The 26,632-nt window shown below is 40.8% G+C and overlaps 2 protein-coding genes across 2 annotated transcripts in view; one reads left to right on the plus strand and one right to left on the minus strand.

The window, feature by feature from the left end:
• Positions 1–6,421, plus strand: part of LOC143366620 (uncharacterized) — a 61,765-nt gene extending 55,344 nt beyond the window's left edge. Inside the window, exons 2-4 of the mRNA XM_076807809.1 lie at positions 423–621; positions 2,660–2,765; positions 4,776–6,421. Of these exons, the coding sequence (XP_076663924.1) occupies positions 423–621; positions 2,660–2,765; positions 4,776–5,007 (537 nt within the window). The 3' untranslated portion in view covers positions 5,008–6,421. The remainder of the gene's footprint in view (positions 1–422; positions 622–2,659; positions 2,766–4,775) is intronic.
• Positions 1–26,632, minus strand: part of LOC143367288 (dynein axonemal heavy chain 1) — a 153,249-nt gene that overhangs the window by 114,713 nt on the left and 11,904 nt on the right. Inside the window, exons 15-21 of the mRNA XM_076808925.1 lie at positions 26,174–26,400; positions 25,275–25,517; positions 24,424–24,537; positions 23,484–23,739; positions 22,085–22,247; positions 21,008–21,118; positions 18,709–18,800 (exon numbers count right to left, since the gene is read on the minus strand). Of these exons, the coding sequence (XP_076665040.1) occupies positions 18,709–18,800; positions 21,008–21,118; positions 22,085–22,247; positions 23,484–23,739; positions 24,424–24,537; positions 25,275–25,517; positions 26,174–26,400 (1,206 nt within the window). The remainder of the gene's footprint in view (positions 1–18,708; positions 18,801–21,007; positions 21,119–22,084; positions 22,248–23,483; positions 23,740–24,423; positions 24,538–25,274; positions 25,518–26,173; positions 26,401–26,632) is intronic.

Below are 26,632 nucleotides of genomic sequence, written 5' to 3' on the forward strand. Positions count from 1 at the left end.
GACACCTAAATAGTCCTCTGCTCGTCGGACCCCTAAATATCTCTGTTATTCAAACGTTTACAGAATGCTGGTTCTGAAAAAATAAATCACCACGATATTGGGGAAAGTTGTAAGTTTCTGGGGAAATTTCCAAAAATTATTTACAACGTATCGAGTTATTTTATACGCTTCAAAATGTTGTGACGTATACGTCACACTGGGCGCTAGAGGGTTAAACATCAAACTCCTATACGCTCCACCAGACTCCACTGAGCTCGAAATTCCAGAGGCACGTAGAACTGTTCCACCATCAGCGCTCGACCGATGATATTTGCCAGTAAGCTGGCCGCGTAATCCCCAAAACCTATTCTGTACTTGAAACTTAAAGTAGCTCTACTAGCTGTGAGTTACGAATTGCTGCATGTTTCCGCCTCAATTTGCAGATTGCCAGCAGCAGTAACAACGGCGCTGGCGGCATCAATCTGGGGCCAGTGGTCGGAGGTCGCAGGCCACCCTCCCAGCAATCTTTTCACTCGTCGAAGAGCAACCATTCCCATCACTCTCGCCATCAGACCACTTCTGCACCGCCGTCCACGCCGCGGAACGCCTGCCAGCAGCCCGAAATAGCGGCTCGCTGTATACGTAAGTACAGAATCCTCGCCGCAGCTTCTCCCCTTGGAGTAATCTCGCCCCATAACTTTCGCTCGACCCGACGCCTCGATGATCCAGCGGTACCGTTCTACCTATCCCTTTCCCGCGTCTTCAACGCGTCAGACGCTGTCGACGATGATTCACGCGCGGTTCTACGTCTTCCCTTGGTGGGACCAAGTATGGTGGTTGGCGAACCAAATGCTGCTGGGCTCCCTAAGTGAATTCACGTGTCTTCGAGTTTTCGTTGCAAGTTCCTCTTTATTCGCGTGTATTCTGATTTGTAACAGAGATCTTTTCGAGTAGAATAGTGTTATGCGGTGAATTAAAGTGGGAGCCCTCAGCTTCACTTTATGTCACTTTATTACAACAATAGAACCTGAAGAATAAGGTACAATTATTATGAGGATAGACAAGAGGATCCTCAGACACTTTGCTGCATATTCAAAGTAACGACAGCTCGTATGAACGGAGCTGTTTGGAAATGATCTTCCTCCTGTTTTGGGTCTTGTGATCTATACAGGGTGTCCGCGGGAAGACTGAACAGATGGATATCTTCTAATGTATTGGAGACAAAAATATAAAAAAAATATGGCGTTGCATGGTTCGAGGGAGCCAATTTATTAGCGCAGACGATTTTTTTTCGATTATTATTTTAAAAGATACGATGGTCAAGTTCGGTTTTTTAAATGGAACTATTTTTGTGGAGAGGTGAAGTTGATAGTGCGTTCCAAGACAAATTCAAGAAGCATTAATAAGCCGGTTCTTTTGGGAGGGATGCAAATCCGATTGGTCTTAATACAATCTGCTCCCTATAGTTTAGAAATTTGGTCTAGCAGATTTCAAACCTCCTAACTTATCCAATCGAGCTTGCATCCCCCTCAAAAGAATCGGCCATCCGAGCGTAGAAGCAAGTGCGAAATAAAAGACTATTGAAGTTGAAAATTGAGTCTGACTGAGGAAATTAAGTAAATGTTATGACGTTTTGAAACATTAACATTAGTAAGTAGCATTTGCAAGCGCGATATCTCAAAAACCAGTGGAAATCAAGTGTATACCTTAATGCTTATTGAATTTGTCTTGGAACGCACTATCAACTTCACCTCTCCAAAAAAATAGTTCCATTTAAAAAACCGAACTTGACCATCGTATCTTTTAAAATAATAATCGAAAAATAAAATTCGTCTGCGCTAATAAATTGGCCCCCTCGAACCATGCAACGCCATATATTTTTTATTTTTTTATCTCCAATACATAAGGAGATATCCAGCTGAATCTCTTACTTTTCCGCAGCCTTGTACCTTAACAATTTTAAACGCCCGAGAGACTAGTGTAGCTTACAAGCTCTTGGAAGCTCTTAGAAAGGCACGAGTTGCCTCGATCGATGGGACGTTTCGATGCCTCCGATAGGCCTAGGAGCTGATGGAGCTGTCAGTGTTGAACCCAGAGGCCGCGCAAAAAATGGTCCAGTTACTTGGCAGGGCTTCTATACTCGACAGCTGAGAAACGACCCACACTTGCGGGAAGTAAACTCGGAAGTAAGAGCCCGAGATGCGCTGCAGTAGCCGTACTATTTCTTGTTCTCTTTATTTGCGACTCGACCCATCGGCTTCAATCGAAAGTTTGTTTCCTAGCACTCGTACTCCCCCGCAAAGTCGTACATTCCAAGGGCATTCGTCTCAATTCCCAGAGGATTTAATTAAATTTTCGGGCGAACTCGACGTTTCGCGTCGCCTGAAAGGCATTAGGTTAGCGGTGCTAATTTCCATGCAGGGAGCCACACAAACGCTCGGTCCCACCCTCCCGGGGCTGGTCTTGATGCGGGATCCAACTTTTCCAGCCGCTGACGAGTCTGGTTAAATTACCAGCTCTCCGATTTCACGTTCGTCCCGAAGTTGGTGATCCGCGCGCGGCTGGCACGAAAAACAGGACGTTAAGGGCGAAGTTAAATTAGCTGGCATGACGCAACCCCTGCAAATTCGACCGAACGAGCGCTTCCTTTTATTCCCCCTCTTCTGTTACTGTTTCGCAGATATCAGGTCGTCCTCGAGGAATATCGTGTCGACGAGAAACCAGCAGAGCATCACGAAAATGCTGCTTCTGATAAGCAGCGTATTCATTCTCCTCAACTTACCGAGGTAAGTGATATCGCGTTCAGGAAACTTTCGAAAGCTTCGATTGAGAATTAGTGTGGAATGAAATATTGGGATTTAGTTACGGGGGATATTATGGAGAATATTAGAATGTTCCGCAACAAGATTGAGAATAGGTGTATTGTACTTAATAGCTTGAATGCTGAACTTTATATTTAGGTAGATAGGAAGTTCGTAGGGTGATGGTATCTAATATCGGCTAGCAAAAGTTAAATCGCTGTTAATTGAATAATAATTGATATTCTTGTGTGTAATTTGTTTCAAAGTGAAGAGAAATTATTCGTGCTTCGTGTAGCATAAGTTACAATCGTTGAAACTTACAAATTTTTAATTAGGACCAAGAAAATAAGACATGCAAAATCGGGTTCTGAAGAAAGTGTACTTTAATATCGCCTATTTAAGAAATTTTTATTAATTCATGTATATGAGTTTTTAAATTTATTTTCACACGTGTTCTTATTATTTCTTGCTATATAAATGTTTTTTATCAATTATTTGATTAAGATTAGATTTAAGAAAATATTTCATTATAAAAGTATAGAAATAGGATTTTTATAATATTTTATTCATTTTCGTTCGGATTTGCGATATTAGGAATATAGGCGGTAGGTTCCTTCCAGGGCTTGAAAACTGTTGTAATATCAATTTCGGATCCCCAAACTGTTATGAAGAACCATTATTTTGAATAACTGTTATGAAGAACCGAAATTTCCAACTATTATCTGATTTCAGTTACGGTTTCTATTTCGTTCCTCATATCGGTTTCATAACCATTATTTTTTCGGTTTTATATCGGTTCCGAAGCGGTTCAAGAATCAATTCTTGTATCGACTTTTCCCTAATTGATATCATTAATTATTGTAGCTGCAGATTACTGTATATGTGCATATTTTTTTACAAAATCCTCATGGAAAGAGAAGAAACATTTATACATATCATATATAATAAAGCGTCGAAATAAATAAATCAGCTCCATATTTTTTACATTCACACACACCATATGATTCAGAATAGGAAGTTAAAAGTTTCTCCTGTTTCTATAAGGATTTTGTAAAAAAGATGAACATCTACAGCAATCTACAGCTACGATAACGAATGATATCAATTAGGGAAAAGTCGATATAGCAATTGATTCTGGAACCGTTTCGGAACCGATATAGAACCGAAACAATAACGGTTATGGAACTGATAAGAAGAGGGAAATAGGAACCGTAACCGAAACAGATAATAGTTGGAAATTTCGGTTCTTCGTAACAGTTATTTGGAATAAAAGTTCCCCATAACCGTTTTAATCAGAACCTTAATATAAAACAGTTTTAAACAGTTATTTTCGGAACCGTTTCAAGCCCTGGTGCCTTCACCCTACGCATTAAGATCCTGGCACAAAGGGAGTAAAGAAGTTGAACCTAACGATAGTGATATAATATTTTTCATTTTATTCGCGAGCAATTAGGAACAAGTAGTATAAGTCAGCAATAAAGTGGGCGCGTCTGACTACTCGCCCCCTTTGTTTCCCTACATGCTACAGTGTATGTACTTCATCCAAAGCTTCCCGAATTTCCCCGAACTGGACAGAATTATTCCGGAACTCTCCATAATCCGATTTAATTCTCTTTTTCACCAGAAAATTCCATTTACTCGTAGAACATCATCGCGACACCGTAGCTTTCCAACAGTTCGCGCATTTCGACGAAGCTACCGCATTCGCCATTCGTCGCATTTCCTCAAATAAATCCAGCAGAGGGAACGCCAAAATATTCTCCCGCCAAAAAGTTCGCACTTCACTGACGTTCGTCGGGAAAGCTCGAATATCTCGGCAGTAGAAAAATCGGCGTATCTCGGTTACCAGCCGATAATCCTCTAGAAGCACTATTAAGCCAAAAGCATCGCGCTTGCTCCCCCCATAAAGTGCAGACTCCGGTGCACCGCGATGAGTCGCCGCGTTAACGATCACATCGATCATCAGTGGTGAGAAAGCAAACTCTTGTTTTCCAGCTACGTGATCCGACTGTGCGTCTTCTTCTTCACCCTGGCACGCAAGAACACGCCCGACCTGCTCTGGTGCCTGCAGCAGTTCTTCATGCTCCTCTACTACACCAACTTCAGCATCAACTTCTTGCTGTACGCCATGTGCGGGATCACGTTCCGCAGCTGCCTGCAGCAGCTGCTGCGCAAGGTGCTGAAGAGCATGACCAGGTACCACTGCAACCCGCAGCGGTACATATAGGTATTGCTGCGGCCATTCCGCGGCGCGGACCGCGCGGATACGGTGGACCTGTGATTAAACGCGACATTCCACGTGTCGGACGGCGCTAGTGGCGAGGGGACCTCGCTCTGCCACGTGAATCCGTGGCCACCGAGCGTCCACCCTCGTGGATTCTATCAGCGGGAGAGCGCCTCGTTGGACGACAGATTGCTAGCGACCGCGTCACGTTCGACTCGTTTGTAAGGCCTCGCCGCGACCCACGGGCAAGTCCCAAAGGGGACGTGACTCTCGCGGCTGATTTCCCTGGCCTCTGTGGTCGGCACCACGGAACCGAAAGGGCCGCTCGGAGGTTTAATTCAATGACTACACAGATCGTGGACTGAACGGCTTCGGGGAGAACTGGTGATTGAAGATGAAGGTTTGATGCACAATTACTAGCGGATGTGTAGATACTGAGTGAATGATGGATGGATCGATTGATCGGGGTGCGATCGGCGGATAATGCTCACGGGTTTAAGGGTCTTTTACTTTGGGATAAAATCGCAGAGGATATTGTAAGGGAAGCGGAATTGTAAAGGAGTTTCCTTTTACGAGTCTCCAAGTATTAAGACCACCATGATCATTACTCCGTTATCCTCGCTACTCACTTTGCTGTAATTATTAGGTCGGTGCGTATTAAATTGCCGATCGCGGATGGTGGGGATACTATGCTAATTACGATTTGAGAAACGTCAGAGAAACTGAAAGAAATGAAATTACAATTTCATATGCGCCAGTCTTATTTGATACCTCGAGCCGCAGGACAACTAAGAACAATAATTATAAAATATCATTGCATGTTGAAAAGCAGATCGGTGTTTGTAATTTTAAAAGAATCGAAGGGATCTGCGGAAGTCTCAATATAAATTTATATTTCGAAACTCATGTGTTAGAACGTAAGGCTTCGAGCATTGCACGGGGTGTCAATTGATTTCTCTAGCCGTCACTTAATATCTAAACACCTTGCGACCGAGGAGCGATCGTAGAATAAAGTTCGAATCGCAGTTGATCTACGGCGGCAGTTGATCTATCATTTGGCGGCTGGAATAGGGTCGAGCAAGCAGATTGGAAATCTTCCTCGAGGCGACGCTTCATTTCCTACACAATTTCTTGCCTCACGTTCGCCGCAGCTGACGTTGTCATATTCGGGACAGGAATTCAACTAAACACAGGCATTTCCATGCAAAAAGTCCTCGCAGTTTATTCACTATCACCATTCTTTTGTTTGACACTTCGAATTCAATCTATCATTCGAATGGAGCGCGCAATGATTAAATAACTAAGGTCGTGTTCAGGTGTACTGGCCGGTGAGTTCCGTTTCGCGAGCAGCGCGCGAGGAGAAATCATGAATTGTGGATTGCCAGTTGAAGTTGCTGGGCCCCCGAGTAAGAAATCGCCTAAATTACTTTTACGTAATTTAAGGATTTCTCGCTTTTCGGTCCAAACACATCCCGCGAGTATAGGAAATAGCGAGTTGTTCCATGTGACGAAGTGTTCTCGTTATCGCTGCCTCCGTCTCTTATCAGATCGCTTTATCTACCTTCTGTTCCTCTCAGACATCGCGGAACTACAATTTTCACGGAGAAGGTAGCTGGATCGAGGGTCACAGCTTGGGTGGCTGCCACTTTAGTATCAGATTGGAGAGAGAGGGTGCCTCGAAGGGGCACCTTATACAGGGTGGTCAACGGTTGCAAACTATATTTGAGCTGGTTCCAATAGTTTAACAAAGAAAATATTTCAAACAAAATTTTATCAAATGAAGAATTTGTTCTTGCAAGGCTCGAGCCTTTTTCGCGCCCTACGCGAACTTGCCAAATTGTACCATTTATTTATACTTAATTATATTTATTTGAGCTTTTTGATCACCTTACTCTGAATTTTTATTCATAGCATAACACATTCACAGTCCAACTTGGAATATTTCAATTGAAACTTTATTTTTAAAAAACTGCCCACAATGCAATGACCATTTTGCGCTCCTTGTCAACTCTACGCCCTAGGCAGCTGCCTAACTTTGCCTAAAAGGACAAACGGGGCCTGGAGCTGGTGATTTTTTTTCGTACAACCACGCAATTTTTTTAAATTCAACCCCTCGAGCGACCTCTTTGGTTTCCCTCTGTTTCTTATCGAACGAGGAAGAATATCGCTGACGCTTATAGCAGTCAGCAGAACGCGTTTCAATTTGTAGAGCCTCGACTTTCATGGGAAAAAACTCAGTGATAGATCGGAATGTTATTGGAAACTCTGTCCAGGTGATTTGTCGGATAACGAGTGACCCGAGTGTTTTCATACAAAAGATTTGTCAACGCTACGGTTCTGTGACCTGAGAAGCTACTATACGACTTCTATTTAATGAATCTACCTCTAGAGACAATCCAAACTTAAAAACTGGTTCCAAGTGCCATGCAGTTCCAAGAAACCTCCACTAATCTTCCCCTTTCTTCCAACGCAAGCATCGTATTTTCCACAGAGATGTTTGAAGAAAAAAAATTGCTCCGAGTCCCGTGCTTCTAAAAACAGAGGAAGCATTTCCTCGAGTGCATCCATCGCGATTAATCGGGTGACAGAGACACGCGCGCGGATAGTCCCGATGCACCCTTGATCTGCATCGAATTGTAAAACGGACAAGTCCCTTTGAGACAATTATGGATTCCAATGGCAACCAGTCTAATCGGATATTCGCAGGGTCGACCTAGGAGAGCCTCAGCTTGGAATATTGGCAAGCTAATAGAAAAGGATATTCTACCAAGCGTGTTACACTACACAGGGAACCGGAAACATTTCTGTCGAGTTAATTTTAGAAACCACAGTAATCTAAACTGGCGCGGAAGATTCGAATTGCAAATCCAGGATTGGTGGTCTCGTTTAGCCAAATTCCAAATCATGGCTGGATCAATGGGGTGACTACTGGGGGGTGGGATTTCCAGGGAGAGCCCGTTCTAAGCCTCCCCATCTTGTAAAAAAATAATTGAATTAAATTTTGTTTATCGCTTCCCTTTTGAAATAATTAGAAATTGCACTAAAAGTGTATTTTAAAATATTTTCTCGATGCTTGTCTTTTACTATTATTTATCTGTAAATCATTATTTTTCGTTACAGTTAAATGTTATTTAATTTTATTTAGAAAAGATTTCAATTTTAATGATTTAAATATTTTATTGTTTTATTACAAAAGAATTTGCACCCTCCCTCCCCCGCTTTTCAATCAATGGGATCCCTCAAAGGTTTCATAGCCCCGGGCTCCCAAAATCTTAATCCAACCCAGGTCCAAATAAAATATTTACTAGGAGAGAAGCTGAAATGGTAGGTGCTCTGGAAGAAAGGATAACGTTTACATTTTAAAAAGAGGATCGAGGGTGATTAATATTTAAGGGACTTATAGTAGAGGTTTAGTCGTGGTTTCTTAAGATAAAGTCGTGCAATGTGTGGCGGAATGTGATAATTAATGGAAACCGACCTCTGACCTCGTTAGATGGGGCGAAATTACTGCGGTAGGTGCTTGAGAGACATGGGATTAGTAGATCGATAACCTGCCACGTAATTGTTGATGAAGTCTATTATCTGTAATGAATATTAGAGGCACAATATCTCGTTTAATGCCCGGGGATCTTATCGGCGTTACCCAGCGCGTTATCGCCCCGGGGAAGAGATAATAAACAATTGTTTAAAGATAAACCCGATGGAGCTGCTGGGTCGATGAAGAAATGCACGACTGCCAATACCCGACGAATTGGAATCGACGGAGAGCGAAGGAAAATTCGTGTCAAGGATAGTGGCGGGCACAGAGTTGATGCTAAGAACAGTTTTTCACGATTCTAAAGCTTATTTTCACAGAACTTGAACTTTCTTCTGTGTGTCTTCTAGCTTGCAATCTTAGGTCGAGGTGGCGCGAAAATTCTCATTAGAACTTGGGAGACTTGGAAACTTCGAAAAAATTTGAGATTATGAAATTTGTGAACGCTCCTAGGGGTGCGAACATCCCCCTAAAAGAAATTGTGGTTTTATTATCTGATATATATATATGCGAAACCGTAAGTTTAATTTAAAGTTTTATGGTTTTTGCTATCCTGTAAAATGGTGACAGAGAATTTTCGAAGAAAATTAATTATTTCATCCCTGCCGCCCCCTTTTTTCTGCAAAGTTTCAAAGGTTTTTTATTTTTCAAGTTGCCGGCAATCCCTTGTCAGTTTAGTGAACAGAGAACTGCAATAAAACGACAAGTTTGCAGGGTTGGAAGTTGAAGCTGAAGTACGAGACATTATTTCAGAATTCCGGCTCTTCGAGATACCCCTTGAGAACGTTTAAGGGACACCCGCAAGACTTAACGTCTTGGGAATGTTTGCTCCACTTCCTGGTAGAAAAAGTTTTAAAAATTCTGACACCTGTCCCAGGGATCCATGGGGGAAGAATAAACTTCAAATTTACGACGATCCTCCGCGGGACGTGGCAATTTGATCGTGATATATTACCCAGAATAAAATGTTCCATAAAACCACAGAGGATTCTCTCTTGGAGCAACGTCTCCTGCTCCGTTCAATAAATCGACGCGCCAATGAATTTCATTCAGTGAATCTTTCGATAGATAATTCCGCGAGACTTATATTCTCTGCGCAATTCGCGTCAACTATCTCTCAGTTAATCCACTTCGCGATCATTTATCTTTGGTTACCTCTGCACTTAATCTATGAAAAATTCTTCAGCTTCGATTGAAAAAGTTCCGGGTGTTCTTTGACCCAAGCTGAGGCTCCCGAGTATAACACTGAATAGTAATAGAGAAAACTTCAGTTATCGATAATACGAATTCTGCCGTGTTAATTCAAATTGGTATCTGGTCAAAAGGTGATTCTGAGAAAAATGGTTTTTAGTATTTTGTGTTATGCTATCGGTATTTTATATAAATCGGATTGGGTTAAATATTAATTCTAGATAAAAGGGTATCTAAATAAAATTTTTAACAAAACTGACTGTAAAATTAACAGTAATTTTATTAATAATATTTGCAGTTACTGCTGTTTCATTTAACAACCATGCACCGATTCCACATACGACGGAAGTATAAACTGTTATATCTGCAGTTTCAATGCAGATGCAGCTTTGTTATTTAATATACATATAGTTAAATTATCTTTGTGCTACCTGACTTGATTTAAGCGAGAGTTGCAGATACACCTTATTGAATTAACACGGCAGAATTGCTTTAACAAACAGAGCACCTAAACTAAATATAGTAGGACAGTTACTAAGGGTCCAAAAGGACCCAACTCCTCTGCAATCTCTTCGACCCGTTCGCCGTTCGAGAGTTAAGCACGTCTCCCTAATGGAACAAATACAGTATCAGTGACTCGACAGAAGTTTGACAAGTCTAACTAGGATGTTAGGGAAAGCAGGAGGAATAAGTAGCAGCCCAAGTCTTCGAGCCCTTAAATACCTGTCTAACTAGTTAGTTCTAGTCATTATTTACCTCGCTGCGCATCCCCGTGGCTCTTGTAAATTGATTGCTCAAGCTAAATCGATTCCCTTCAACCCCTGCAATCTCACAGCCACCCCGTGTGCAGTTCTGCCACGCGATGTGCACTTAAAGCTCCACGCACATATATCAATTCAACCAGGCTTCAGTGATACCACTCTCAGTGGGAAACAAATAAAAAAAATATCGTTTCCCTGTTTCGGAAGGCAGCAGTTCACACTTGTTACTCAGTTAAGCCGGGAATCCACCTGAAAGCTAACAAGGGACGTTCGGCAACCCGGAAATTCAGAAAATTATAAAACTCTGTGTGCAAGTAGATTAGTCCATCCGTAACGCAACCCTATTTTTTGTTGGTGCCATAACGCAATTTTGGGGGGTGCCCAAAAATGTGTGTAACTCACCCTTTGAAAAATATGCAGAATTTTCTTTTTCGTAGAATATCTCCAGAACGGTGAGAGATATCAATAGGAAGTTTAAACAAAAGGGACACCGTTTTCTTATGTCTACAAAATCGCGTAAAAATATTTTTCGAAAAATTTATACTTTTCAAGTTACCCCCACCAACAACTCTTAAAATTAGGTTTTTGTATTTTGTAAATATATACTGAAATATCTCTGGATAATCTCTTTTCATACATATAACTAATTTATGTGTCATTTTTTTTCAAACAAATAAAACTTCTATTACCGATTTTGAAGTCCATTTTACCAGTTTCCATTAATTATTATTTATATTAAAGTTAATATTATTTATATAAAAATATGAATTTTTCGAAAATTATTTTTACGCGGTTTTGTAGATATAAGAAAACTATGTACCTTCTGTTTAAACTTCTTTTCGATATCTCTGACCGTTCCCGAGTATTCTACAAAAAAGAAAATTCTACATTTTTTTCAAAGGGTGATTTCACCCCGAAAAATTGCATTATGGTACCAACAAAAAATAGGGTTGCGTTTCGGATGGACTACTCTACTTGCACACAGACTTTTATAATTTTCTGAATTTCGGGGTTGCCGAACATCCCTTGTAAGCTAAACTATGCTCTGCCAAGTTTGAAAAAATTACCTTCAATATATCCTTATTTCCGTTTCCACCAAAAGCTAAACGAAGCTGCGCTGTGTTTTTTCAGAAGCTATGCCCTGCTACGTTCCCAAAAAATCGCTCACTCGGGAAGCTTATGCTACTTCGAGCCAACTTAACTTCCGAAAAAATCATAGCACAGCTTAGCTTTTGGTGGAAACGGTTCCATAAGCTAAGTTTTAGAGGCTAATTTTTTTAAAACTTAGCATAGCTTAGCTTAGCTTCCAGGTAGATCCCCGGTTTATTGTCACTGAAACAAAGAAACCATTCACAGCGAAGTGCCTGAGAGTATGCACAGGCCTTAATCCCTCTTTGGATCGCGCTAGTTCTCTGAAACGAGATAGCTAACGAGAATCAACTGACGAGACCGTTGACATTACGCAACGTTGACTTAAAGAACTTGTGGATTGAAACTCGCGAAGTAGATCCAAGATGATCGATCCCAACTTGGAAAGTGCACTTGGTCGAAAGGTGCAAACAGAGGCTGCGAACTTTATCCAAGTTTCCTCGTCTTAAAAACGAACGAACGACCCAGGCTACCCGCTGCCAACGTCAATATTTGAATTGGCAGTTTCTTCCACGTGAAAACCTTGTTCGTTATGGCTGATTTACATTGTTCGCTGAACAGCCTCCACTTTTCTCGACGTTTTTGCTAATTGACCTGTCTACTTGTAGTATTAACACCGAGGAATATTTTGTTTACTTGAAATCTGATACGACGAGAGCATGTCTGGTGGAAAGGTGCATGGCAGAGGCTTTCGTGGCCTCGCGGATGGATATTGAGGAGTTTAAAATCTCGACGATGACTGTTTGAGGTCCTTCTGGGTCGTCGAGCTTCTGAAGCACTTTTAAATCTAAGGGATGGGATTTTAGGGATTCTCGCGATCTTGACCTTAATGTCAAAAACGATGTTTCAAGGTTCTACAGTGCTGTCGATGAAGTTTAAGATTCTGGAGTCTTTGAAGTCGGAGTGGAGGTAGTTGCGCGACCTCGGAAACTGAAACTACAACTGGAAACATCCTTCGTCATAAACACATACTCATATCGCTCACTGCTTCTGCTAATTTCACCCTGAATCTCCTGAACATTTCCTCCTATGAAGCTAAACTTTAATTCGACACTGAAAATTTAGAAGCTGCACCAGCGAGGACGTAGCTAAATATTTTTGCCCCAAATATTGAAATTTATCAGGTCATCTCGACATGTTTTCATCTCCACACCAGGGAACAGTGTTTTTGTCAGTTCCATTCGAAGCTCGAGTGTGCTCCACTTAAAAAATATTCGTGGTTAGAATCCGCAATGAAAAAGGTACCAAAAAAAATCGCACAGTCCAAATATTAAATTACTCTCCTTGAAAGTGTCCCTCGTAATCTACAACTGATCCCAAAACAAATGCAAGAAATAACACTATGCATAATACTACATAGGTACTTTAAATTTAATCCAAAACTGTAAATGGAAGAACCGTAGGGGAGCAAGAAATTCGGCCAAGCATATCATGCTTCGATTCGTTCGACGAGGTTCAAAGTATTCCGAGCTCCAAGGGGATCTTCGCGGCTGTCGAGGGCTTTGCGTCTTCGCGAATTTCTCGAACCTCGGGGACGATCAGAATCTGCGAAAGCCTTCGGGAAGCTCCGAACAATGCTCGCGACGTCTTAGAACTTGTGGCTAAGTAAGTTCTAGAGAGGTCTCGACTTACGGGCTTCCAGTTCGCGCGAGCATAAGCAAATGGCTCGACTGTCGTCGATCGCTGCTCGAGCCACCTTCATTCCTGTGCACGCGACCACGTGCGCGAAGCAGAGACGGGCAAAATTTTGATCTAAATAAAAATTTCTAACAACGAATAAAAGTTAATAAAGTTAACTTCATTCGACGCATGACGAATAAATTTTCTACCTTAACTTCTATTCGTTATTGGAAATTTTTACTAAATAAAAATTATTCCCACCTCTGGCGCGAAGCAACGCGCTAAACGTTAAGAATTAAGTTTATAATCGATGTGACTAATAATATATATGCATAGCGTATGCACTGTAAACGTAGTCGATGTCGAGCAGTTTTTGTGAAGCTACTGTAAATGCGTAATAATTAATAAGCGACACGTGTATGCGTACGGTAATGTAATTCGATCCTCAACGAGTCAACGTTTATAGTTGCGAACCGTCGATGTGTATATACACGTGATTTGTAGGGTGACGTGTGTATGTAACATAGAACTCACGACCCTTATTGATTAATGATAATTGATGTCTTTAATGTACCTATTTTTCCCAGGCACCGATATGTCGTATGTAAATATGAGCACGAGCACGAAGTAACGTCTAATTAGGTGTAAGAATGTAACTTATGTCGGATCTCAGTAATGTTAATAATCGTTCTGTTCGGTGCAATTCGTGGTCCTTGTATTTAATTTTGTTAAGTTTATGAATTAGTTTCTTGAATGTGGTGATTAGAGAAAGATACAAAGTGCTTCGTGGAGATGTCTGATTTAAGGGGAATAGTCAATTATTGGTCAGACCAGCTCTTATTTTTGAGGTGCAAGGATCTGATACCTACACTGTCAGTGGCGCACTCCAGATTTAATCTTCGAGGGAGCCGAGTTGAAGGGATAACAATCTTTTTAATGCAAATTCAGTAAAATTCATTAGGTGATGATAAAAATTTATTTAAAGAATAAAACTCAGTTTTCATTTCATTCTTGCAAAGCCCCTTTTTTGGCAGCTGCCAGAACTCCTTACCCCCTCCACCCCTCTATGGGTGTGCCACTGGATACTGCAACAGTGAAATTCTATAAGAAATATTCGTAGTATCTGTACACAGTCAATTTTGTTATTCTCTATTCTCAATTAACTATAAAACTTTACCAATTTCACATGATCCTCTAGCTGCACCGAACAGCGTATTAGGCGACATCGTTGTACAAAATACGTAAATTTTTATTACCCTTGCTACGGAGAGGTTTGAGCTGGCAGTTAGAATGGAGATTCAAGGACACATTTTACATCGATATTGTTTAACGAACCCTTAAAAGCTTTCCGAGTCCCCACACCCCACGATAGAAGATACTGAACGTGTACGTAATACCGGCACCCCTACCCCCATAGTCTCAGAAACTGTAATTATAGTTTACTACTGCGAATAAAAAGTCGAACACTGTTAACATTGGAGCACTTCAACATCCCTCCCCCTCTATCTAATTATATGTCGGCATGCCGAGCAGCAGTGAGGTCTCCAAAGAAGAAGATAGAAAGCATTTCACTGCACATCGAATTCTAGTTTCGAGGTTTGCCAGATGATCTAGTTTCGAGGCTCCGTTTCCTTTTTTATCTCCTCAACAACGACATTAATTTATTGGGACATCAGGGGCATTATTTACATGGGTTATTGCAGGAACAAGCGACAGGCAACGAAATATGTAAAATCTTTCGGTTTATTACAGATATAGGCCGAAAGCTGTGATCTCCAGCACTTTTCCCTATTTGTAGCTCATAGCTACGTTAACCGATTTCGATGAAATTTTCAGCATGTATACAACTCACTAGGCAGTTGAAAAATCGATTTTTGTATTACATTTTCCGAAAGTACTATCTTTTCTCAATAAAATGCCGCTTGGTTTATAGTAAAATTTGCAAAATTGTAGATTCGGCAGCTAAAAACGTCAAGCGGCAACATATAGCGTCGCTTTTGCCGAGAAACTTTAAATGCGTTTTTCTCGAATATTTTTTTCCCTTCGTTTTTTCATGATTGCGAGCGAATTGAGGTTCAAATCGACTTGGAAAAAATACAGGATGTGTAGAACATGTGTCATTTCGGCGCAAACCTCTGATATGGTCTGTAAAAATTCGAGATAATCATAAAAAAAATTAAAAAGTCACCGGATTTTTTTATAAAAATCACGAATTTTTACAGACCATATCAGAGGTTTGCGCCGAAATGACACATGTTCTACGCATCCTGTATTTTTTCCAAGCCGATTTCAACCTCAATTCGCTCGCAATCAGGAAAAAATGAAGAGAAAAAAATATTCGAGAAAAACGCATTTAAAGTATCTCGGCAAAGGCGACGCTATAGGTTGCCGCTTCACGTTTTTAGCTGCCAAATCTACAATTTTGCAAATTTTACTATAAACCAAGCGGCATTTTATTGAGAAAAGATAGTACTTTCGGAAAATGCAATAAAAAAGTCGATTTTTCGACTGCCTAGTCCCCTTAAATCTACAAACAGGATTTCTTAAATTTTCACTACAGACTCGGATAAAAAAGTTGAAACAGCGATCTTCGCTATTCTTCGCTATTCCAACCAATTTCATTTGTTTTCAAAACGACGAAATACGTCAACTACGAAACTAATGCTTCTAGCTTCTAAAAAAAAAACTCAAGTCCTTTGGACCAATTTTAAAAAAAGTTCTGCTGTTTCGAAGGGTGTCCCAATACTTTTATTTGGCACTGCAGATTCGGGACTGTCCTGGATAGACCAGTGATACGTAATATACAAAGCCTAGTATTAACTTTGTTATGCAGACACGTAAGAAGATGAGTTTTAGACTGCCTTTGGCCCATCACTGTAAATCGTGGAAAGGTCTGTCTCAGAGATTGAGGCTCGATGTTAGCGTATAAACGAGGGGGATGAAGAAGGGACTGGTGAGCACCCTATCCGTGGAAGATCGTTCCCCGCTGTCGGTGCGAGGATCAGTCTGACAATACCATTTGTATAAAGCACGCTGTCGCTAAGCAAATAGCCTGCAAGGAGACTGCGTGGGATCGAATAAAAGCGAAAAGGTATTTTGTATATTCGGAGGATCCCTATTTGAATGCGTGGTGGGAAGGGTAGGTGAGCGACCTTTCTGCTGATTACGTCTCGAAACTTTCGTAAAGTACCAACGAGTCTGGCTTTTCGTTCCTTTGAAACTGGGATTCTTGTACACAGGCTTGTGGGGGAGAAACAAATTTCGCGGAGCACAGAAATAGGTATGGAAACGATTTGTCTTGGGTTTAAAGACTCAATTTCGAATTGGGCAAGTTGCTTTGGCTTTCTAAGTAGATTACGGTGTAAAAGTGGGGTCTACGATGTTTCTCGTATTTATTGAAAATAACTTTACGCTTCTTTTCTTGAAATGTGATCTCAAAACTGATCTCCCGTACCACCCTTCCCTTTTTCAATAGGATCTAGGCACAAAAACAGCTATGAAAGCTGAGCCTGGTCTTCCTACATTTGCATTATTATGATTTCCTGTTTCCATTTATGATTTTCTGTTTCTCTTTCTTCTTATGATTTTCTGTTTCCTTTTCTTCGGATGCGAGTGTAATAACAATAGTAATAAATGGAAGATATCCACGAATCACAACATTCCCTCGCGCCACGGGGTTTCCAGAGTTCATTAGGATTGATTCGTTGCCCAAGTTTCAAGCGGGAAGGGACAATCGAGGGTTGAAGTTGAGCGACCACCGATAACCTCGAGCTTTATGGTCTTATCGAACAGTGAGGAAGTGGAACACAGTTTCCACATTTGCCGAGAAAACAGCGCCAGAGGAAGCAATTCTGTCGAGGAATACAGCAAAAGTTCTGCTACACACAGAAGGGGAAACGGAGGCCTAACTCGGAGGAACACAATGTCTTAGAGATGCGATTAATGCGGAAGAGGCATTCCGAGGGCATCGGATCAACCCCTGTAGCCATTTCTGGAGCTTCTCTGACATTGATATGCATGTAACAATGCGGAAGAAAGGAAGAAGAATTGTTTCCTTCGGATATCAGCTTGTAAAGAGAGAATGGAGGTCAAACAATCCGCCCAGGTAATTCAGCCAATCCTTGCTCACAGAAAAAGCAAAAAAATAAGTAACTATGTTCGTAGATAAAAGAAAATCTGTGAAATCACTACGCCGAGTTTTCGTTAAAATAAAGCCAGGAGATTAAAGTTTCAATCGTTGAATCGAAACAACGGTCTCCCTCGCGTTATCGACTTTCAGAATGCGTGTGACAGGAAGGGAAGCTACTCGTTAGTACAGTAGTTAGACACTGCAGTTCGACGAGCGGAGCCTTTTAACTCCGCAATAACATGCTGTCGTCAACAATACAAAAAATAAATGGATAGAAAGCTGTCGGAGTGTTTCCATAATAACACTGTCTAATAGCCATTTCGATCTGTAACATTCAATAGCCGTTTCTTATAGAATTCTGTACGCTGAAAACAATTCCGCAAACCGTTTGGCGCCATCACCCTGAGTTTTCGAGAAATTCGATTTGGAAAGAAATGCAATTCATTCATGGAGGGAAAATGTTTGCTGCATCGCGTCGAGCAGTCAGCTTTTCTCCTAGACCCTTAGTTTTTGAAATATATAGAAAGATATCTGCAAAAATTGGTCTGGGTGCATTTCGGGTGTCCTTTTCCCTTTGATCGTTGTTTAACCCTCTACGTACGGGGATGTTTTAAACTTGACGTAGAATTTTTTTCAGCGTTAAAATAATCTATTTTATACTTCGAATTTGGAAGCTACTTGCTTGGAATGCTGAGAATGTGTAAATCATTGATTTATGGTATGGGACGTAGGAGTCCCACCCGGAGTTAAGGGTAATTTTTCTTAACATTCATTGAAAATATATAAAACACAAATATGTACTTAAATGATTTTTTTTAATATGGGGAATCATGTTTGAGCAGTAAGTAGTAATGAAAACTAATGTTATAATTTTAAATATCTATTCTGTTCTTTTATGGCAATCGTAAGAACAGCTGTTGCTTTTATTACAACACAGATATACATTACTAGTAACTTCAGGCGTTAAAATGCCTTTTTTAAAATATTTTTTGCGACCATTTCTCGCTGAGATGGGCATTTGAAAATGACCGAAATTTTCGGGAAACTATAGCGACCCTTTAACTTTGCCCAGCAGCGTAGAATTAAATCATAAGCGAGAATTTCGGAAACATCAATTTGAACGAAATCGAGAGAACTTTTCGCGGCACCCCGATGATGCTGATAGAACGGCCTCGTCGAGACGCGAACAAGTAGCCAAGATGAATAGGAGGGTGTCATATAGCGCGTGAGCTTTTCAATTACGCGGGATCCGGTGATCGAGAATCCTTACACTGGAGTTAATTCAAGTGGGGCGGCCCGAGTTTTAGAAAACCACTTACCTTCGTCTTCCCCGACCCGGTTGGACCTACTAGCATTAATCCGTGTCGCACGATTGTCGTCTCGTACAGCTGTATAACTTTCTTCACGTACTCTGCAAATCAAAGGGACGAAATTTAACCGAGAGCCCAGCCTCCAAGCTTCCCTTACACCCCGAAGGAGACTTTATCTCACGAGACCGAAGTATTATTCAGGCTGCTCCGCCGTCGCGTCGAGCCAAACGCCTTTGTTATTTTTGTTTTCGGCAAGGCAAGAATCCCGAATGGGAGCTTGAATAATTTAAAGCAGTGAATCGATGGCTCGTGGCGCGCAGGTTGTCCCTTCGCAAATGGCAATTTCTAAATCAGTATTCCATTATCTAATCACTACGAAGTCATGAGAAACTACTGGATCGGTCCCATCGCTGCGCTTAAGGGGTTACCTACTGTCAGGAGGTAGGAAAAGAATCGATTCTTTGGGAATTTATTTTAGAAAGTACATGCATATTTTTATGCAATGGTTTTTTTATTCAGATGAGGGACACTTTAACAGGTTATTATATTACGTTTTGGTATAAAAATATTTAGTTATTGCAAAATTACAACTGATTTCCCGGAAGCTGTTTTTAGACCGGTGACCACGATTTCTTCAAAACCGCGTCACCAATCTTTCTGAAACTTTGTAGGTTTCTTCTAGACATTCAACTCTAGTCTTTAATCGAAGCACTTGTTTTTCCAATGCATAGTTTTTATTTTATGGATGAAAAATAAGTGTTATTTTCAACGAAAGTCGATCACTTCACTTTAAACATCTGCCATTTTGTCCCAGATTAATATTTTGAAAAACGGAACGATTAAAGACTAGATAAACTATTGTACTAACTAAATCTTCTTGGTTTTTTTATTTCAGATAACCCAGTTCCGAGTAATGTTGGTCACCGCAAAACGTGTTTCTAAAAACAGCTTCAGAGAAATCAGTTGTAATTGAGCAATAACTAAATATTTTTATACCAAAACATAATATAATAACCTGTTAAAGTGTCCCTCATCCGAATACAAAAACCATTACATAAAAATATGCATGTACTTTCTCAAATAAATTCCCACAGAATCGATTCTTTTTCTACCCCCTGACGGTAGGTAACCCCTTAAGGGTTTCGATTAACGAGCTCGAATTATTCAGAGCCTCGGAAAGGCTGTTGTTGAACATTAATCGAAGCTTAAGCTCAAGTGTCGTAAGAAAACTCGTGGTTTAATAAACGACAGCAGCTTCGGATGGAACTTGGGGGTATCGAGCGGGAAACTAGAGCGAGGGCTCGCTACAGCCTCGGCAAATTCATTTCGATGGAAAATATCGTTTTTCGGAGGAAAGAGATGGCGAGCCAGGCTATTCGCGATAGGTGTACATATCGCTGTTCGTTAAAGTAATTTCGTCCTCGCGGGTGAAAAACGAATTTGTCGAACAAAAGGGGAGCTCGACTTTCAGGGACGGAAGTCGACCAATAACGGAATAAAAGCACCTGCTATCGCGTCAATTTAAACCTTTCGATCGTTGCGCGGTTGTCTCTAATCAATTCGAGACTGCCCGGCTCGATGATGCTGCTCGGAACAGAAGCTTCGCGAACCAAGCGGCGTGTAATTCGCTTTTAATGCAGGTACATGGATAGGTGTTTTACGGAAACAAGGGTACTTGGGGAGTGTGTAATGACACCTATACGTTTCGCGCGCGGAAATAAACGATCCCCCGTTATTTATTCAGCGGAATGCATAAACTACCCCTGCGCAGGATCATCTCCTTTCCCAGCTGATTAATTCGACGGCGAAAAGCTTCGAAATACAGATGTGCACGAGTTATTCAGTGGCACCACTGTAATGCTGTAATTAAAACGGATATTCCCAATGCGCCCGATTCCTCCAGTTGTGTAAATCCTACTTGACGCGATCCTTCAATTAGGTATTCTGGTTCCTGAATCGTCGATGCTGATTCATACGCTGGGAAATAATTTCACAAACTTTCACATTGACTTCTGCTTTAAAAAGTCCCTTTGCTAATTAAATTTCGAACCACTTCAGCTTCGATTCTGAATAAATTCTCAATGAATTCAATGGAATCGAGTCGATCCAATCTCAATTCAATTACAGTTTATCACTGTAATTGTTCAAAGCGATTAATACTTTGCTAGAGGGATTTAATCTGTTTATTATTAGAGCCATCGAGTTCACTGAAATCGCAGTTTTACAGCTTCCAAGAACGTAAATGCGTCGGAGCTTGTTTGAATTGTTTTTACGGCACTTCGCTGAGAGATGCAATAAAAATTCATACCCTCGATATCCTCCAGGCCCATCTTTAGGATCGCTGCACGAATCTCTGCCTCCAAGATCCCGTAGTCCACCTTCTTCTCCTCGAGACGAGGGAAAAGGTCAGACGCGATGCCTGATCGAGAAAGCAGACCATAATTAGAAGGCGAATAGCGTTCTTTGCTTGAACATGGTGTTTCGTGACTTATAGCAGGACTGATAAGCTGGAAACTTGTATTTTTAAGCTTCTTTTCAGAAAGTATCGACGGCACTTCCCCGGTGGCTTCAAGTTTTATTTCCTAATTAAACTTACTCGTACAGTTCTGGGATACTTCGCGCAAATGATACACGCGAGAAGCGTCGTCGATACGTCAATTGCGCTGAGCTGTGCAGAAAACTACCAACCCTCAAACTCGCAAAAAATGAAATAGTTAACACAGTAGGGATCCCATAATTCTGTGCTCTTCATTCTGTACAAAATTAACAACCCGTCAACAACTCTTACATTATTCAATTATTGATTGTTAAAACTACCACGCCATAGTTCCATTTTAGGCTTAAAAAGCAAAAACTACAGAATATTTAAAATAATATTAATTGTACTACCAAACCATAGTTCCAGTTTAGGCTTACAAAACAAAAGCTACGGAAGATTTAAAGTAATATTAATTATACTACCGTGCCATAATTCCATTTGAGGCTTAAAAAAACAAAAACTGCACAAGATTTGAAGTACTTAATATTAATTACAGTACTCGCCATTAAATAACCCATTAAAAAGCATTGTGAAATAATAACAAGAAGTAAAATATTCCCGATGGAAATAAAGCTACTTTTCTTTAACAATTGAAGTCTTCAAACTAAAACTCAATTTTAGATCACTGAGGGTAGCTTTCTGCGTAGCTTGGCCCAATTATCCTACGTGAAAGTTCTTATGCAGAATACGAAATCGTCACAGTGAAGCCTTCACAGGGTCGGAAAGCAAAGAAGCGTTGCAACAACGAAACGGAGAGATGCACGTACACAGAAGAAACAATGACTAGAGCAGTATTAATATTTGTGGGATGAGTGCAACGGATGGAATTAGGTAGGAGAAACTAACCGTTGAAGAGAGTCAAGTCATCCTTCAGGAACTTCGGAACGTTTACGTCTCTGAGCGCACGTAAACAGATCTGCTGTTCGTTCAGATCCTTCTGTTCCCTTTTTAAATTCCCCGCTACGGCGATGACCGTCTTCACCGCCCGCATTCCGAAGTCGTAATGATCCTGTACAAAAATAGATCCGCGTCGAAGAAGACGTAAATCCCGGATTGTTTGTATGAACGGAAACTCGAATCGAGGGTACGGAATGGCACGAGAAATGTTGCGTCCGAAGTTCAATATACAAGAGACTGAATTGATCGAATGAGGGTACCGACCGGGGAGAAGTAAAATGGTACCGAAAAGGGCACAAGCGACAGAAAAGCAGTGCAACCTAGATACACCGCTGTTCATAAGAATCGGGACACCTGCTGCGTTTGCGGAATATGTGATACTTGGTACAGATTGAATATTTAATTTAAAATATGAAAGGTAAGGGGGAGAAAAATAGGAAATGTCACAAAACAGATTTATCGAGAAAATTAAGTTTTAATATAATTTTCTTTTTAAATAATTTCTTGTTTCACCTTCGTGAAAAATAGGAAATTTCACAAAACAGATTTATAGAGAAAATTAAGGTTTAATATAATTTTCTTCGTAAATAATTTTTTTGTTTCGCCTTCGTGAAAAATAGGAAATGTCACAAAACAGATTTATCTAGAAAATTAAGTTTAAATATAATTTTCTTTTTAAATAATTTCTTGTTTCACCTTCGTGAAAAATAGGAAATGTCACAAAACAGATTTATCAAGAAAATTAAGTTTTAATATAATTTTCTTCTTAAATAATTTCTTGTTTCACCTTCGTGAAAAATAGGAAATGTCACAAACCAGATTTATCGAGAAAATTAAGTTTTAATATAATTTTCTTCTTAAATAATTTCTTGTTTCGCCTGTTTCACATTTCTGATCATGACAGAAGCTAATCAGAAGTGGGGACATTCCGTATTTTATTCCAGTGCAGAGTGGACATTTCCTGTTTTTAACCAGTATACCAAATTTTTAACGTTGTCTTACAGGGGTATTTGTACTTTATAACGCTCTGTGATTCGACAGTTCTGTAGTCCCAGTTGCCACCAGCAAAATATGCTCTAAATCGCAAAATCACGAAAAATTGCCATTCATAAAGTTCTTAAATAAATTTGAAAAGTGTTTGACAATTACTCCACCCAGGGTAGGTGTCCTATATAATACTTATAAACGGCAGTGTGTCTACTCAAAAGTGCTCGAAGCAGTATGACCCAGATATGCGCTCAAAAGTGCTTAAAAATAGAACTTGGCACTAATTGGAAGCTTCCGCTAGAAAAAAATACTAAGGAATCTTGGAACCCAGGAAGGACTTGGGATCTAGAATCACTCTTACCTGCGAACTTAACTGTTCCGAGCTTAATTTGAACGTTGTCGTGATCTTCCCAGCCAAGGGCTTCGCGTCGGAGAAGCCATAAGAGAACAGTGAAATTTCAGCGATGAGAGCGTAATCCGGCACCATCATAGCGACGGGACGGAACAGAGCCTTCAAATTGTCCGGCAGTTCTGTGCGACCAGCGTAACCGGGGTTCATGGTGATGAACACTGCGTAAGATGACTTTAACACGATTTCATCTCCCTCGAAAATGAACCTGCACGTTATATTACAGGATTTCTGACCCGAAATCATAGCAGTCTGAAGTTTCTACGAGGTCAATTACAATTAACCCTTTCGCTACGGCGGTCCGCTCCGCCGGAGCACCCCCACTGAACGGGACCTCGCGCCAAAAGTGAACACATTGCGCGTGGACAGTCTTCGGCGTTCGAATTTATGTCTCACGCCTGATCAACGCCACCTTGACATGCGTTTGGAAGAAAAGGGACTTTTCTTTAAAACAAGATATTTATACATTCTGCATAAACGTATTTTCACTTGTTTAATGACACTCAGTTAACAATTATCCGCAGTAAGTGAAGCTATAATCGCCCAACAATAGCTCTACAGTTCGAACCGAAAGTCTTATAACCATTATATTTTGTATTATTATTACTATTGTATTATTATGGATCACGGAAAGTCATTGAGTGTTGAAAAGATTGAGATAATAAAAGAGTTTTCTCGAGAGCGATTATAGCCGCCCGTTGTATGTACATCGCGCTTTGTGGAGGGCGACTATAGTCGCCCGTAGTAGCGAAAGGGTTAATTGGACTTTTATTCTTCCCAGATTTTTATAGTTCCTTGCGAGCTTGATGTGGTAAAATGTCACAATTTGCTCCTTCCTTTTAACGGAACTTTGAAATATACTGCACCACTTTGAACATGTTTCAGCACTCACGTGTCAAGCCTCATCTCCTGTGCTTGCTGGATGGTCATGATCTGCTGGGCGATCACGGACAGCACTTCGATGTCTATCCTATTGAATTCGTCGAAGCCCGCCCACGCACCTGAACTGAAATCACCAAACAATAGAAAGTCAACAGCCGCGCATTCCAAATCATGCGGTACCTACACTGCGTTCCATATAAGAGCGTACCAACCCCCCTACAGATTTGCGAGCGATCTGCGCAGCTCCCACGGATCTGACACGCGCGATTGGTCGTGGCACTTTCGCGATTGGTCGTAGCACTTTCCCTGCCGGTTTACTACCAATCAACGGTGTATCCCTGCGCGAAACGAGTACGCTCTAATGTGGAACGCAGTGTACACAAACCCCTGTTCCCACGAATATTCAGGATTTAGAGATTTAATACTCGCCATTGGAGCGAATGATAATTAACGAAACGTATGCGCCGGAAATATATTAAAATCTTAAGTGGAATCTGCAATGGGCACAAATGCAACCTAATTGCTGGGATTTAATTAAAAGGGAATCAAAGATTTATGATTGGAAGTAATAAACCGATCGCTGGAAATCGGATCGTCCGCGAATTTCGAGATTTTATTTAGCACAGTGTTTCCCAACCTTTTTTCAGCCGCGACCCTCTTTTATAATATTCAAATAACCTGCCACCTCCCCGTATAAGGTAAAGTAAATTTAATAGGTAAAACAAAATTATAAATAGGTTTTTCAGAATATAATTCTAACTTTATGATATTAAAATAAAAACCGAAAATCGTGGCGGGTCCTCAGAAAACATGTCGCGACTGATATCTGGTTCAGCATTTCTTTCGGGAGAGAAGAATTACCTGGCGAGGCCCTTGAAGAACTTGCCCATCGACATGAAGTCCAATTGATCCGAGCAATTGAACACGACGCACTGCCTGGCGAACGCTTTCGCGAGATCCTTGACGGTTTCCGTTTTTCCAGTTCCGGCTGGGCCAGCGGGCGCACCGCCGAAACCCAAATGAAGAGCGCCAGTGAGAGTTAGATAGCATCGATCGGTTAACGGGGTGATGACCAACCTTCCAGTGTTCCCCAGGTACTCGTATCTTCAATAACGCCACGAACACAACCGGTATTATCATCTATGCGAAGATAACGATACACTAGAGCAGTGTTTCCCAACATTTTTTGAGTCGCGACCCCCTTTTGAATACTCAAATAACCTGCGTTCATCCCCCCGTGTACTTAACGTGAAGTATATTTAATCAGGTAACGAAAACACATTAGAAATAGGTATTTCAGGATACAATTCTAATTTAATAATTACATAAACTAAATCGTGATTAAAATAAATGAATGCTAAAAATCGGCAACTAAAAATAACTGTGGCGACCATCCAGAAAGCACTTCCATAGGTTGGGAATCACTGCACTAGAGCGCAGATAACAGCCATTGGATATTTGGCAATCCTGTGCAAAAATATTTTCCAAACTGATGTAGATAGGTAAACAAAGCTTCGGCTGTACTTTCAGTAAATTTCGCAAGTTATAGATACTGCCAATTATTACGCAAGCACTAAACCATATAATTAATTATATGGAGTACCTAGGTACATGCTCGATATTTCAACAGAAATATTATCCGCAACAGAAAATAAATATTCTTCTCGTATCTTTCTCTCGTTAAAAAAAAATCCCTGCTCCAACCTCTGTAATTGTTAATGGTCCAACGTACAAAAATACAGAAAATTTGATCGAGTTACCCGTATTGGAATTCCGCGTTCACAGCGCGCACTTTAAGGTCGGTATCATCCACCCAGTAATATCGGATCTGCGATATCCAAGCGAAGTCATTAACGTTCGCCACCTTGCCCTGAATCAGTGTGTACTGAACGTCCCTGGCGTGCACTTCAATCGTAATTACAGCCTCTAACATCAGCCTCTGGATCTCGGTTTGAGGGCCGCGCACCAACTCTCGTAGATTGTCGAGCTACGAGTGAAATCTCTTTAGAAGTTCTCATAAACGATCCAACTAACCACATTCATCTACTTATAACGAAACAGGTGGCCTTCATTTATAAATCTCGGTAAATTGATAAGCTCGAATCCCCTCAAAGCCTTAATCCTTCGTGGCCACACATTCTTATAATCACAAATCGGTCACAACAACCCAGCGTCATTTTTAACTTACCATTTTCGTATGCTTCAATCGTTTAACTTTT

The sequence above is a fragment of the Andrena cerasifolii genome, chromosome 3 (assembly GCF_050908995.1).
Source record: "Andrena cerasifolii isolate SP2316 chromosome 3, iyAndCera1_principal, whole genome shotgun sequence".
NCBI lineage: Eukaryota > Metazoa > Arthropoda > Insecta > Hymenoptera > Andrenidae > Andrena > Andrena cerasifolii.